At 37.5% G+C, this 13,207-nt stretch overlaps 2 protein-coding genes across 2 annotated transcripts; both read right to left on the bottom strand.

The window, feature by feature from the left end:
* LOC109427810 (zinc finger protein 391-like) lies at positions 1-2,904 on the bottom strand. Its single transcript, XM_062850035.1, has 3 exons — positions 2,667-2,904; positions 2,242-2,431; positions 1-2,152 (listed from the first exon to the last, which is right to left on the bottom strand). The coding sequence occupies exons 2-3, from the start codon at positions 2,374-2,376 to the stop codon at positions 881-883; spliced, it is 1,407 nt and encodes a 468-aa protein (XP_062706019.1). The 5' UTR covers positions 2,377-2,431; positions 2,667-2,904; the 3' UTR covers positions 1-880.
* Positions 2,905-11,703: 8,799 nt separating this feature from the next.
* Positions 11,704-12,359, bottom strand: LOC109428246 (uncharacterized). The gene is made up of 2 exons (XM_062854902.1): positions 12,131-12,359; positions 11,704-12,070 (listed from the first exon to the last, which is right to left on the bottom strand). Exons 1-2 carry the CDS (start codon positions 12,257-12,259, stop codon positions 11,777-11,779), a joined length of 423 nt encoding a protein of 140 aa, XP_062710886.1. The 5' UTR covers positions 12,260-12,359; the 3' UTR covers positions 11,704-11,776.
* Between the last annotated feature and the right edge of the window lie 848 nt (positions 12,360-13,207).

Here is a 13,207-nt window from a genome sequence, read left to right as displayed (position 1 = left end):
TTTGTGTAATATCGGATGTGTGTAAGTACTTTATTTTTGATTATTACTTATTGTTGCATTATAATATGTATGTTTATACAATAAAATGCGGATTGAACATGCGGAATCGCTAAACTCTATAGTGAAGCACTGAACATGGAGAATTTTACTAAAACTTACAATCAAGGAAGCAACAACAGAAGTTCAGTTCATTATACACATAAATAGATTCATCTACACTTTGGAGTATTCGCGCCTATCTTGTATTAATAGCATTTAATCATTTGTGTTGATTTCTAACTAGTTGGTGAACTTGAAGTAAATAAACCTGTAAGCTAAAGTAATTTCCTTCTCAATCACTGACCTCACACGTTTCTTGTATTTTTTTTTCCAAAACATTCGCCACAATTTATGTTTCAACAAAATGCCACATATTAGCTTTGCCAACGTCTGAAAATAAATACTTCAAATAACACTGTGAGCTATGACCTTCCATTCTATTCAAACTTATAACGTTGACAGATGAAAAAAATAATGAAATGAGATTGGTATGCTTCATACTCAACCATAAATTGAAGTAACGGTTTGTTGCTGTCCAAATTTTGGTATTTTATCATCGGGGTGTTTATTATCAATTAACAAAATGATTAAACACTATTTCATAATACGGGTTTCTGAATTAAAGCTAGAATAAATTATGTGTAAATAAAATATAAAAGTATACAAAGTTGTATATTTCAATAAGTAGAACGATCATAGATAATAAATTAATAAATTTAAGCAAAAGCTTAACTGAAATGGTTTATCATAGAAGAACCCATCGAAGACCGCTAACATCAATAGTTAAAAGCAACCATTTGACTAATCTCTACAGTAAAATATTAAACCACACACCTACAATCTAATAGTGTTGTGTTTTCTTATGAACCGACAGATTGCTAGCATGAAGGAAAGACTTCGTACACATATTGCATTTATAGGGCCGAACTTTTAGCGTGGCATGAATTCTCATGTGAACTTTCAGGTTTCCGCTGGTGGCAAACGCGCTGGAACAGAACTTGCACTGGTAAGGTCGTTCGCCGGTATGCACCCGGTAGTGAATGGTCAAATACGACGGATGGCTGAAGGTTTTGTTGCAAATCTTACACGTGCTGGACAGTTCGCCACCAATAGCAGGTCCTGCTGCTGACTCTCCCGAACTGCTTCCCATCGACATTCCCGCCAGCGGATACGAATGTGTTTCCGCATGGGATCGAAGGCGAGCCTCCGAGTTGAAACTTTTGTAGCACTGCTGACACTTGTACGGCCGATCCTGCGAGTGCACGACGTTCATGTGGGTTTTCATATTACTGGAAGTGGAGAACGCTCTGCCGCAGATGTTGCACGCGTAAGGTCTTTCTCCCGTGTGACTTCTACGATGGATAATCAGGTTTCCATAGAGTTTGAAAGTCGCATCGCAGAGATCGCACTTGAATCGACCGTCCGGTAGGGTGTTCTTCATCTTGTGTTGGTCCATATGGAACTTGAGAGTACGAGAGCAGGTGAATGTTTGAAGACAGAAATTGCACTTCATTGAATTCGTATTGGAATGCATGGATTCATGGTATTTGAGTTCTTGCATGGTGGAGAACATTTTGTGGCAAATGTAGCAATTAAGGTCGACTCGTCCAACAACGTTTGAGATTTGCAAATTGAAGCCATCAGGCTTGGATCGGGAAGCACAGAAAGGTATGTGCTGGTTGAGTTCAAATGCTGACGAAAATTCTCCTCCACATTCGTTACATCGCGCAGAGCTTGAGCTAACAGGCTCATCCGCTGACATCGACTGATCTTCATTGAATCCCAGGCTAATCTTGAGCAAATCTTCCGGTTTTACCTCACTGGCAAACGTGTTATCGAATGGAGATCCATCCATCGATACATCTTTGCCTTCCAGTGCTCGAAGCAGAGTTTCGTCCAACTTATCCAGACTAATATCCTCATTGTCCTGCTGCTCATTCCTACACTCTTCGACCGAGTCATTTGCATTACCCGACGTCGGCGCTTTTCGTTTCTTCTTGCAATACTGTAAGTTATTTTTACGACAAGTCACTCGAAACTGGAAGAATTCGTCCAGCTTGGCCATGCATGGTTTGCAAATTTGGGCGGTCAAATCATCATCGTCAACTGGCAACTGAAAGAATCCAAATATCAAATAAGTGGGTCACACCTCTAACAATCCGCCATGCTTCCCAGTCTCTAATCCAGCTGAATATTTATTACCTGAAGTGAGGTACATTTGAAAATTTTTATTGCCACCTGAGATTCCCAATCTACATCATCTTCGTCTTCATTGTCCGGGAATATACGTTCCAACTCCGAGCGCTCTTCAAAGCACAATCTGCAGCGCGCCTCCATTTTGTATCAAAAATTCAATTAATTATAATTTATTATTATTATATTCGACGCCAAACTGAAACGACAAGAATGAAGCGAGAAACGAGAAAGAAAAAAATGAATACCAGCAAATCCAGCCAAGTCATTATTAATGGAAGTTTCTCTCCCTTCCTTGGCATGAATAACATGAATAAAGTGATTAATTATCCCACCGATTATAATATATGATGGTTCGAATACGCAGCACCAAGTCGCGCCAAGGCCTCAATCGTATAGTCGTGGTTCAAACAGAAAAATTTAATCACACTCACCTTCTGGAACATTTAACTCGACCGCTCGGCCATTCCGTTCACTTACATCGAGGCGAACTATTGATTTCCAGTTAAATGATAATTAAATTAATCAAATTGTAAATTATACGACCGAGGGTCTCGTCGACCAACACCAACCACAACGATCAACACAGCTTAGCTTGGAGGATGTACAACAACACTAAACCGAATCGAGTCGCGGCCAGTGACAGAATGATGTCCCTTAGTTGCTTCGATGTATGGAGGAAAGCGAAGCGCAGAGAAACTTCAAACCAGCAGACTGTATGTATTCAGGCAGCACAGCAGCAGATATGCCTGAAATGGAAGTAAGATAAATGCTCCAGTGTGGACGAAAAATACTATAAACGATCAGAGGCGAGGGTGCAAATCGAGAAAAGTAGGAGCTGATCTGGTAAATATGAGCTGTCCATGAAGTTGGCTGAAAGTATACCCGTGACTCTTTTTCATTTTTTTTAGATTTACATTGTTTAATGTTGCTAAATTATTACTTATTCAATTTTTATTTTTTTTATAATTTCCTTTCCTGAATTTTTAAAATAGAATTCCAAAAAATGTTAAATGAATTTAGTTACTTACTTTTCAAAAGACTATCTTATTTACCATAATAAAATAAAAAAGTGTCTGTGTGCTAGAGTTACCCTGTCGGCCGAAAACATGTGTAACAGCAAATTTTTTAACTATAGCTTAGTTGGTAAATCAGGATCAACCATATTGGCATTGGGTTGAACTTTGTTTGAGCGGAGGTGATACAATCGGCAGAAGTGTCTCGTTCTAAGGTTCACGATGTTACACTTTACGAGATAAACAGCCACGCGTCTCCATCGTCTTCTTGCTCTAGTGGTAGGTAAATGTTTACCTTCTATATAAAGTGCAGTGTTGTTCGATGAGTGCAGTGTTATGCGAGGTATGCACTTCAAACGGAATCGCTCAAGTACCTAATTTTCGTTCAGTGCATTATTTTTCCGTGACCGGAATGGTCAAGACATTTAACACAGCAAGCCCCATTTGATTTGACGTTTCGTTTCAGCTCCGTTCTAGGATCCGGAATAAAGCGACACTTTATTATTTCTTGAGCGATTCCTTGCCTGAATTTTCCACGCATCGAGACAGACCAAGAAATTTCTTGCGATCTGCGTACTATACGCACACTTTACACGGGGTAAAATAGAAGCATGTATGCATATGACCTCCATTTTAGCATCTTATTCAACATCATATAAGACTTTGTGTTAGTTGGGCCCATATAGCCGAGGCGGTAAACGCACGGGTATTCAGCATGACCATGCTGAGGGTGACGGGTTCGATTCCCGGTCGGTCCAGGATCTTTTCGTAAAGGAAATTTCCTTGACTTCCTTGGGCATAGAGTATCTTCGTGCCTGCCACACGATATACGCATGCAAAATGGTCATTGGCAGAGGAAGCTCTCAGTTAATAACTGTGGAAGTGCTCATAGAACACTAAACTGAGAAGCAGGCTTTGTCCCAACGAGGACGTTACGCCAAGAAGAGAAAGAGAGAGAGTTAGTTGGGTTTCGTGTGTGAATATTTAGGACATTAGATTAGAACATTGAATAGCATTTTCTCTTGTGCGAGATTTACATGCGAAATCATTCACTCTTCGCTCGTGTGCCGCAATATCGTTCGTTTGTAATACACAAATCTAAAACATTTTTAAAGATATTCTTATTCGTCGTATTCTCTCGGAATTAATAATAATAGTTTCCTCCTTGCATATTATTTCCAAAACTGCATCTGAAAAAGACTATATTTTATCTACAAGTGATTTAGATTGTGTAATGCATTATTTTTTTTTCGTTTTCAGTCCTTCAGAAATTGATTGATTGATTTGTCTTTATTAAAGAGACTTTCAGCCCTTGGCTAGTTCGTCTCTTCCTTCAGAAATCATTTAGGCGATTTCGACAAATCTAAATAACTAAATTAAACCAAATTGTCTCAAATTTCCACAGCTTATAGTCCAGGAAATATTATCAAACAAATTTAGCCAAAACAGGTTGAAATAAAGAATCCTAAAAGAATCCAAGGTGGGACTAAAGTGGGATTCCAGTAGTAGTTCCTGGTAAAGATTAAAAATAAGATTCTAGAAAAATCCTTGTAAAATCCCTAAAGGAATCACACTAAGAAATTTTGAAGAAATCCGTAGAGTAATTTCAGTAGGAATTTTTGGAGGAATCTTAGCTATAATTGCATAAGGAATTCTGGCAATAACTTCTACGGAACCCTAAGATTCTTCCAGGAATTCCTCCAATACAACTCTTGTGATTTCTCCAAGGAATCTTCTAGGAAATATTTTTGGGATATCTCTGTTAAGACGCAATCTGTGTTCCAGTTATAAACGCTCAGTATTCCAAGAAGAAAAAAAACACAAGGGGGTGTATTTCATCGCAAAAAAAAAACAATTTGTAAGAATTCGCCAAAAGGCTAAAATTTACAAATAAAAAAAAAGATTAAAAACAAAAGCTTGGTCACCAGTGGATAACTGACACTGAGGAAGATTACAAGTAGTAGTCGAAATACGCGTATCTGTCACATGGTAAGCAAAATAGGGCGGAATTAAATTGTACGAAACTGATTACACTCATTTGAAAAACTTGTAGCATATACAAATTTCTAAAAATCCATAGAAAAAGTATAGGCAGAAAAAAATATTTAAGTTAGAAGTGATGTGTTAGTTTTTGTGAACGATCCACAAATACTAACACATAACTTCTTAAGTTGAGTAAGTAAGGTAATAGTTTTATTTTCTAGTTTCGATCACCGCATGACTTTATCACACGGGTTCCCAACCGGTGGTCCTCGGCCCCCAGGGGGGGCATGAAGCCAGTCCAGGGGGTGGTATTACAAAAATAAGGTTAAATATTTGTTCTATTCTATTTTGTTACTTTGTTTTGCAATTTTTTTCATATCGTTAATCAGTACACGTAAAAATGAGGGATGCGATGCGTACAAACAAGTGATTCCTAGAGTGGGAGGAAATCGGGTCGAAAGGGGGCAAAAATACTGTAAAAGCGGCGATTCTTTAGTTGTGCCAAGAAACATGTCCAGAATTCATGAGGATTACATTCCCTAATTTTTCAAGGATTTTTTTTCTTAAGGATTAACAAAAAATGCTTATTTAAAATCAGGCCGAACATTTCTATAGGTCCTAAGTGCAGATGAGAGGCTCACTTGAAGTCTCGATTATAACGTGCTTCTATTTATAAATTTTGATTTACTTCTTGCGTCGGAAGGTAGATTATACAATCCCTTTCCGATCTACACATCACAGATTGTCACAATTTCTACTGTGACATCGTAATAATATAATATAACTAGCTGACCCGACGTGGCTAGCCACGTTTTCACAATCCCGAGAATTATGACGATGGCTTAAAAATGTTTGTATGCATTTTTTACTCAGCTACAACTTTATTCAGAAACCATACTTATTCCTCTGAAATGTTCTAGAATTTCCTACAACTTAATCTCTTTGCCATGTAAGGCTCCAAAAACTTCTCCGAATTCTAAACAGAAAGTTTTTAAATCTGCTATTATTTGTGAAAAATAGTCGAACATGTATGGTATTGGTTTGATTCCTACGAAGAATGTTCGAGAATGTTCATGAATTTTCGATTTCATCTCCTGATTCTCACAGGAATGTTCCTATATTTTTTAAGAATGAGAAACAGAAAGCTTCAAAATATTCCATTATGTATCGAAAATTTACGAACATTTTTAGTATTTCCTGCAAAAGAGAATGTTCCAGAATAATCCAAAAACATGCGTATCTTTATTTTCTTCTCGTTCCTCTTCTTCGCCCAGGAAAGTTTCAGAAATTTCTTTTAATTCGAAACAAAAAGTTTACACACGCACATTTAATTTATTATGGAAAGTTTTGAAATATGCTTCCTTCCTTCGAAATATGTCCTAGAATATATTGTTTTCCTTGTTTTAGTTCCGGAAATTTCTTCCAATAATGAATAAAAGCATATTGATTTCTTCATGAGGATTACATTCCCTAATATTTCTGGGATTTTTTTTAAGAAAAAAATGCTTATTTAAAATCAGGCCGAACATTTCTACAGGTCCCAAGTGCAGATGAGAGACTCTCTTTAAGTATCCTCTCTTTCGATTATAACGTGCTTCTATTTATAAATTTTGATTTACTTCTTGCCTCGGAAGGTATATTAAACAATCCTTTTCCGATCTACACATCGCAGATTGTCAAAATGTCCACTGTGACATCGTAATAATATGATATAATAATATAATATTTCATATTTCAGATATCTACATAATTATACAGAATGTCAAAGTTGGTACATGTATGGAAACTTTTTTTGTAAGTGTTTCTGGAGACTAAACATATTTTGAAACTCGGAAATCTAAAATCTATTGAGAAGTTTTTATTCGATTTGATTTCATCGTATTGTTAGTGAATATTTAATTTTTGGAAAAATTTACCATCCTAAAGAAGAACAAATCTGCATAGTAGTTCGTCAAACTGTCTTTGTGGATATTTCAAAATAAGCTTTCAGCAGAATTACATATTTTGCTTGTCTCTAGGAGTGGTTTGGAAAACACCTGGATTAAGCGAGACATTTGTTGAACCCCCTTTCCATTTTTTTGGGTTACCCACTACCAAAGCCCCAAGAGCCACCGCAAGAGCCACAATTTGAGGAACAAATTTTCAGTATACAAGGCTTTCAGAAGAAATTTTTTTCGGATGCGCCGCTATTTTTAAGCTACGACTCAATTTGAATTGTACATGGCATCATTGTTTACGGAATGTGAGTGTCAAACAAAATAAGTATCATTGATAGTGAAAAATCCCTCCCACATTTTTTTTTGCAACACCACTGTAACTGAATAACTCGGTTCCGTTTATTAAATTCATATTTTTCTAAAAAATTTCATTGGGCCCCAGATGTTTTGACAATTCTTAAAGAGGGTCGCCATCTCAAAAAGGTTGGGAACCCCTGCTTCATCATAACATTATTTGTTTTTTTTTCGGTGACTACTACTAAAAGAAGGAAAGTAATGAAAAAATATGGTGGATAGATACGCAAGCAAGCGAAAAGAGAATTTAAACATAAATTGAAATTAACAGAGGGCCATTGTTGAACAAGATAATCACAACGATGATCTTCTTACATAACGTCCTGGTCTTGGAAGACTAGGAAATAGTTCAATGTGCAAAATGTTCATTTGGGCATAATATGAGCATGCGAGATGAAAACTCGACATGAATGTCCGAACAACATTTAACAGATCACGACCAAGATCATTTGCCTATCCAGGAATAGTAACATTTATCAAACTACTATTTTCTGGACCGGCTCTACCCCATTTGGCATAATGCCGTTTGGCATAATGCCGTTTGGCATAAAAGCCATTTGGCATAACGGCCATTTGGCATAATGGCCATTTGGCATAACAAGGATTATGCAAATTCTTACCAAGAAGGCTGTTCTTCGTATTATGCCAAATGGCCTTTATGCCAAATGGCCTTTATGCCAAATGGCCTTTATGCCAAACGGCGTTATGTCAAATGGCGTTATGCCAAATGCCGTTATGCCAAATAGGGTAGAGCCTTCTGGACCAAGACGTTAGGAAAGAAGATTGTCGTTGTGAGTGCGTATTGTTCAATAATGGCCATCTGTTAATTTTCAATTTCCTTACAATTTAGCTTAACCCTCGAGCAGTCGCGTCTTTGACAACCTGCAACGACGCCACGCTCACGCTGTGTACCAAAAGCGTGCATTTTTCATGGTGCGTGTATTCAGTACACGACGCGACCGCTTCCGGGTTAACGTTCGCTTGCGTATCTACCGTATTCTTTCATCACTTTCCTAACTCCCTCTTACTTCGAGCAGTATTCACGTCACTGAAAGAGGCCAATTAATGTTATTTAATAATCATAAGGATCAGATGACCTTCGTTCGTTGGGCTACGTTTAGGTGGGCTTCGTTTCAACTGGGCGCCTGGTTTTTTCCTCCCCTGTTGGGAAAATTAGGCCACTGCGTCCAATAGGCTGAACTTTTGTGGCATGGGCGCCTGTTAAGTGAGCCCAGTTGAGGAGAAACTTCAGAGAATACAAATATGGCTGCCACAATGGCCGACTTGGACCCCTACTCACGTTTTCAAGAGCACCAATCTTAAAAACTCGTAAACAAATGCGCTCGATTTAGAAAAGCTGCCTCTTTTTGCAAGTGAGCAAAGAGCCAGGATAAACAAGTTCACCTTGGTTCGATGCATCGTTAGTCTGATTTGTGCCTTTAAAGTTTGTATGCAAAATTGCAATGGGATTTATTGATGTTTCACCTTAAAACGAAGTCAAAACGAAGTCAGTCGTGAAGCACGATTTGTCGAATTTGGTAGCCCTGAATCTCCATTGTTAGAGTTTATTCCCGAGCAGAAAAGAATAATAACTGAATAACATATCAAGGTAATAATCCTTAATGCCATTATACCTTGATATGTCCTTTATTAGGTAGTAATGAGAGGCAAAATAAGAAAAACGATCATCATGGTTTTGTTTAAATAACAACTAAAAATAACAAGTATTGTTATTTTATTAATAAATGCATACCAAAAATTTCAAGTTATGTATTTGTTATCCAAAAGGTATGGAATAACAAAGTTACAACATTCCTTGCTATTAAAATTAAACATTTGTCGATAGCTGCATGATGATGATGATGATGATGATGATGATGATAGTTCTCCATTCATTGTAGCACGGTACTAAGCCCGATAGCAGTGGGCTGTCCACCCAATGTGATTCGATCAAGCAAAACATTATAATTATACTCAACTTGATTTTTTTTTAATCAAGATCTCACAATTATATTTGTCGATAGCTGCATGAGTAATAGAAAAACTTGTTCTTCAGTTATTTTCACTGCTAAATAAAAAAAAACATCAATACCAAACTCTGATCAAATATGTCCAATATTTATTGTAATATGTATTCTCATTACATTCCGTAGAATAATATGAAAATAATAACTTTAGGTTTTAGATCACAGGTTGCTCTTTGCATGGTATTTGTAAGATGTTCACTTCTACTCGGGATTTACAGCTGAAAACTCAGCTCCGCTAGTGAAAGACTTTCACAAACTGGACTAAAAGAGTAGTGCAACGAACAAAAGCCGACTGTAACAGTTTTTTCAAATACATTTTTCTACAACTTTTAAGAAGACTCACATACTCTTTCGAAATTTACAACAAACAAATTAATTTCTATCTCACTTCTAGATAAATTAATCAGATAGCTAAAAATTCCATGATAAGGAGGTTAGAATACCGAACAACTTTTTCCAATACACCGGTCATACTATAGTCATTATTTGAAGCCGCAAAAAATTATGTATTCAAACCCCAGAATACAGTATGAGGTTAGAACCCCCATGGCCACAGCTGTAAACGCGTAAGTATTCAGCACGAGCCAAAAAGGCGGCCATTTCCTAAACAATTCTGAAACCTGCTTTGGGACACATACAAATTCTTGATTTTGCAAAACAAGTATGTTGAATGAGAAATTGTTAGGGAAATGGCCATTACTTTCGCGGGTGGCTCCAGGTTCCCGGAACATCCCTGGTGATTATAAATGTATCCAAAAACCTCAGGTTTCTCCTCCAACATTCTTCTTTCGTATAATCATGAAGTTTGACGTATCGCAAGGCAGACTTGAATGGCAAGGTAGACAGAATGGCTTAGGAAATGGCAACTTACCCATTTTTTTTTCAGGTTCACTGGACACAGTGGTAAATATGTCACAAAACCGCTAAATGATCATCCAACATGCTGGATTTGCAAAATCACGAAGTTTGAAGTGTCACAGTTCGAGGTATCACGATGGTTTGGGAAATGGGTTGTGGCCAATATGTTCCTCAGAACCTCAGAATCCTCCTCCAACATACTTCATTTGCAAAATCATGAAGATTCATTAGCCACGAGTTGGTTTTTGTAGTACATAGTTTGTAGTGAATACAAAAATATTCCTTGAAAGTTCATAAAGATTTATTGTATATATTGAGAAGAACAATGACTACCTACCAGGATAATTTTTATATATGCGAGGTGGAGGCTCCGATATATATGTACGATGATCGGTAAATGAGGTTGAAGCATTCTTACTCTGTTATAATATTATTACCTCACAATACAAATTCTTAATTCACAACATCAATTTTTGATATTTCCCACAAGAATGATTATTTGACAAACGAAAATACTCAAAAAACAGTCTTTGAAACAGCGGCTTTATTACGATATGTTGAAGTTTGAAGTGTTGAAGTTGCCAACCACCCTAACATGGATAGCGTAGATTTCAGCAATCATGCGCCTCCACGTGTTCCTCAATCTGCTAGAAAGCAAATGTCTATCTATATATATAAAAAACGCAGTAGGCAAGACAAAGTTTGCCGGGTACATCTAGTTGGTAATAAAATCACCAGAAAACTTTAACTGCAATCACGAAAAACCGGAAGTTGCCTATTTTCATTGGAAAATCGAAAGATTTTCCGTTGGTTTGGCGGTCTAGCTTCTAGAAGAATGTTTTATACAAACATATCATGACACCAGTAATAATCAAATCACATTCAGGAATAATTTTATGAGATGGGCCATCTTAATACCCGATCTTGGCATTTTGGACTTTCTTCCCCTACATGGGCGCCACAATAAAATAAATACGTTTTACATTTGGACAAAAAATGCATCTTGTACCGACTTTTCGAACCCTCTAAGCAGAATACCCTCTATGAATGAGTGTAATCAGTTTCGTACCTTTTAATTCCGCCCTATGTTGCTTATCCTTTGACAGATACGCGTATTTCGACTACCACTTGTAATCTTCCTCAGTGTCAGTTATCCACTGATCCAGTGGATAACTGACACTGACACTGAGGAAGATTACAAGTGGTAGTCGAAATACGCGTATCTGTCAAAGGATAAGCAACATAGGGCGGAATTAAAAGGTACGAAACTGATTACACTCATTCACAAAAAATACAGTTTATTATTTGAACTCAACACGTAAAATTTTATTAATCTGCAAAATTATGGTTGTATTTGCCTCCAACCGTCTTAACATCCTGATCCAGCAATGGCCATCGGTTGACAGGGCTGACAGCGGTGGCAATCCACCCTGCCGGGAACCGATCGGAACTTCTTCATAATAAAGCGCGGCTTTTGCGAAAGCTGCTGACCACATGCTCCCCCGCAGTACGTCCCTCGGATCGGTTTCTTACGGTAGGGCGAAAATTTCTTCTTCGGTGCTTTAGCTCTGGTGCATTTGCAGGCTTGAAATTTGGAATGTTCGCATTTCCAGATACGAAAGTAGTCATATTGCAGTAAACACAGCATACAGGGAGCTCCGTGCTTGTGGATAAGGCGGTTAAACAACTGTCTGCGAAGTGAGTATATTTGAATTTCACTTACCGACTCATATGAGGGTCTGAATGGACGTTTACGCAGCGCATCAGGATGCGATATAATGTTATCGATGGGACGTAACAGATATGCTTTGGTCCATTTGTACTTGAGAGGGGGAACAACGCTTGGAATCATTTTTTTTTTATTATTTTCGTAAGCAGTCTGAACTGAACACTCCAAGTTGTTTTTTGACAGATATAAGTGTTTCAGCAGCCAGGCTGCTATGATTACAAGGTTTAAGTATCGACCTTGGTATCGACAGAACCGAACAAATAATAACAGATTTTCAAATGAAGACTATGGTCCACTGCACGAATTTTAGCTGGCCTGCTTACTCTCAAGGGAAATTTGACGTTTGAGCGGTGCCGGCACCGCTCAAACGTCATATTTCGTGTGAGAGTAAGCAGGCCAGCATAAATTCGTGCAGTGGACCATAGAGAGAATTCTCGCGTTCAGTATCATACGGGCGTATCTACAATGATCGATTTCTCTTCATCGATTTTCTTTTCGGATTATTCCGGGAAATACGACCAATATCCGGATGATCTCTCGGTGTGCTTTGGTGAAGGACGACTAGGACTAACATCTAAAACAACTTAAACAACCGAAAATGATTTGCCAGCCAAGTTATTAACAAAAGAGAAAACCGATGAAGAGAAATCGATCACTGTAGATACGCCCGTATGATACTAAGCGCGAGAATTTCATGCAGTGCCCTATCAGCCACCCACCTGAACTATGGGTCAAAAGTGACAATCATGTGACAAAAGATGACGGAACATGATTAAAGTTTTTTTTCTGCTTCGAAAATAAAGATTGAATTAGGAATTTGATAAGATTTTTTATACTATTTTCATGGTGACACTTTCTGCCTTTATAGCTGGGAGCTTTTAATTTAAACTCATCAACATCAATTTTGTTTTGTTTTTTGTATTTTTTGTTAGAAGTGAGTATGTATGCGTAATAATGAGCAGAATCAGTGCCGTAGTCAATGCTTGTTTATTGTAATAATTTTTATAAGAATAAACTAGATTGATCCCGTGGGTTTTAGTGTGAAACATTAGAAACAATAAGAATTGAGAT

Source organism: Aedes albopictus, chromosome 2, assembly GCF_035046485.1.
Source record: "Aedes albopictus strain Foshan chromosome 2, AalbF5, whole genome shotgun sequence".
Classification (NCBI taxonomy): Eukaryota; Metazoa; Arthropoda; class Insecta; order Diptera; family Culicidae; genus Aedes; species Aedes albopictus.
The sequence above is the reverse complement of the archived record's forward strand: the minus strand, read 5'-3'. Positions and strand labels throughout refer to the sequence as shown.

What these genes read in the sequence shown, in the direction of transcription:
- LOC109427810 (XM_062850035.1), bottom strand. Translation starts at nt 2,376, where the DNA reads ATGGAGGCGCGCTGCAGATTGTGCTTTGAAGAGCGCTCGGAGTTGGAA. An exon ending in TCAAATGTACCTCACTTCAG is followed by an intron (nt 2,153 to 2,241) that starts GTAATAAATATT and finishes GGATTCTTTCAG; the next exon opens with TTGCCAGTTGACGATGATGA.
- LOC109428246 (XM_062854902.1), bottom strand. Translation starts at nt 12,259, where the DNA reads ATGATTCCAAGCGTTGTTCCCCCTCTCAAGTACAAATGGACCAAAGCA. An exon ending in TCAGACCCTCATATGAGTCG is followed by an intron (nt 12,071 to 12,130) that starts GTAAGTGAAATT and finishes CTTATCCACAAG; the next exon opens with CACGGAGCTCCCTGTATGCT.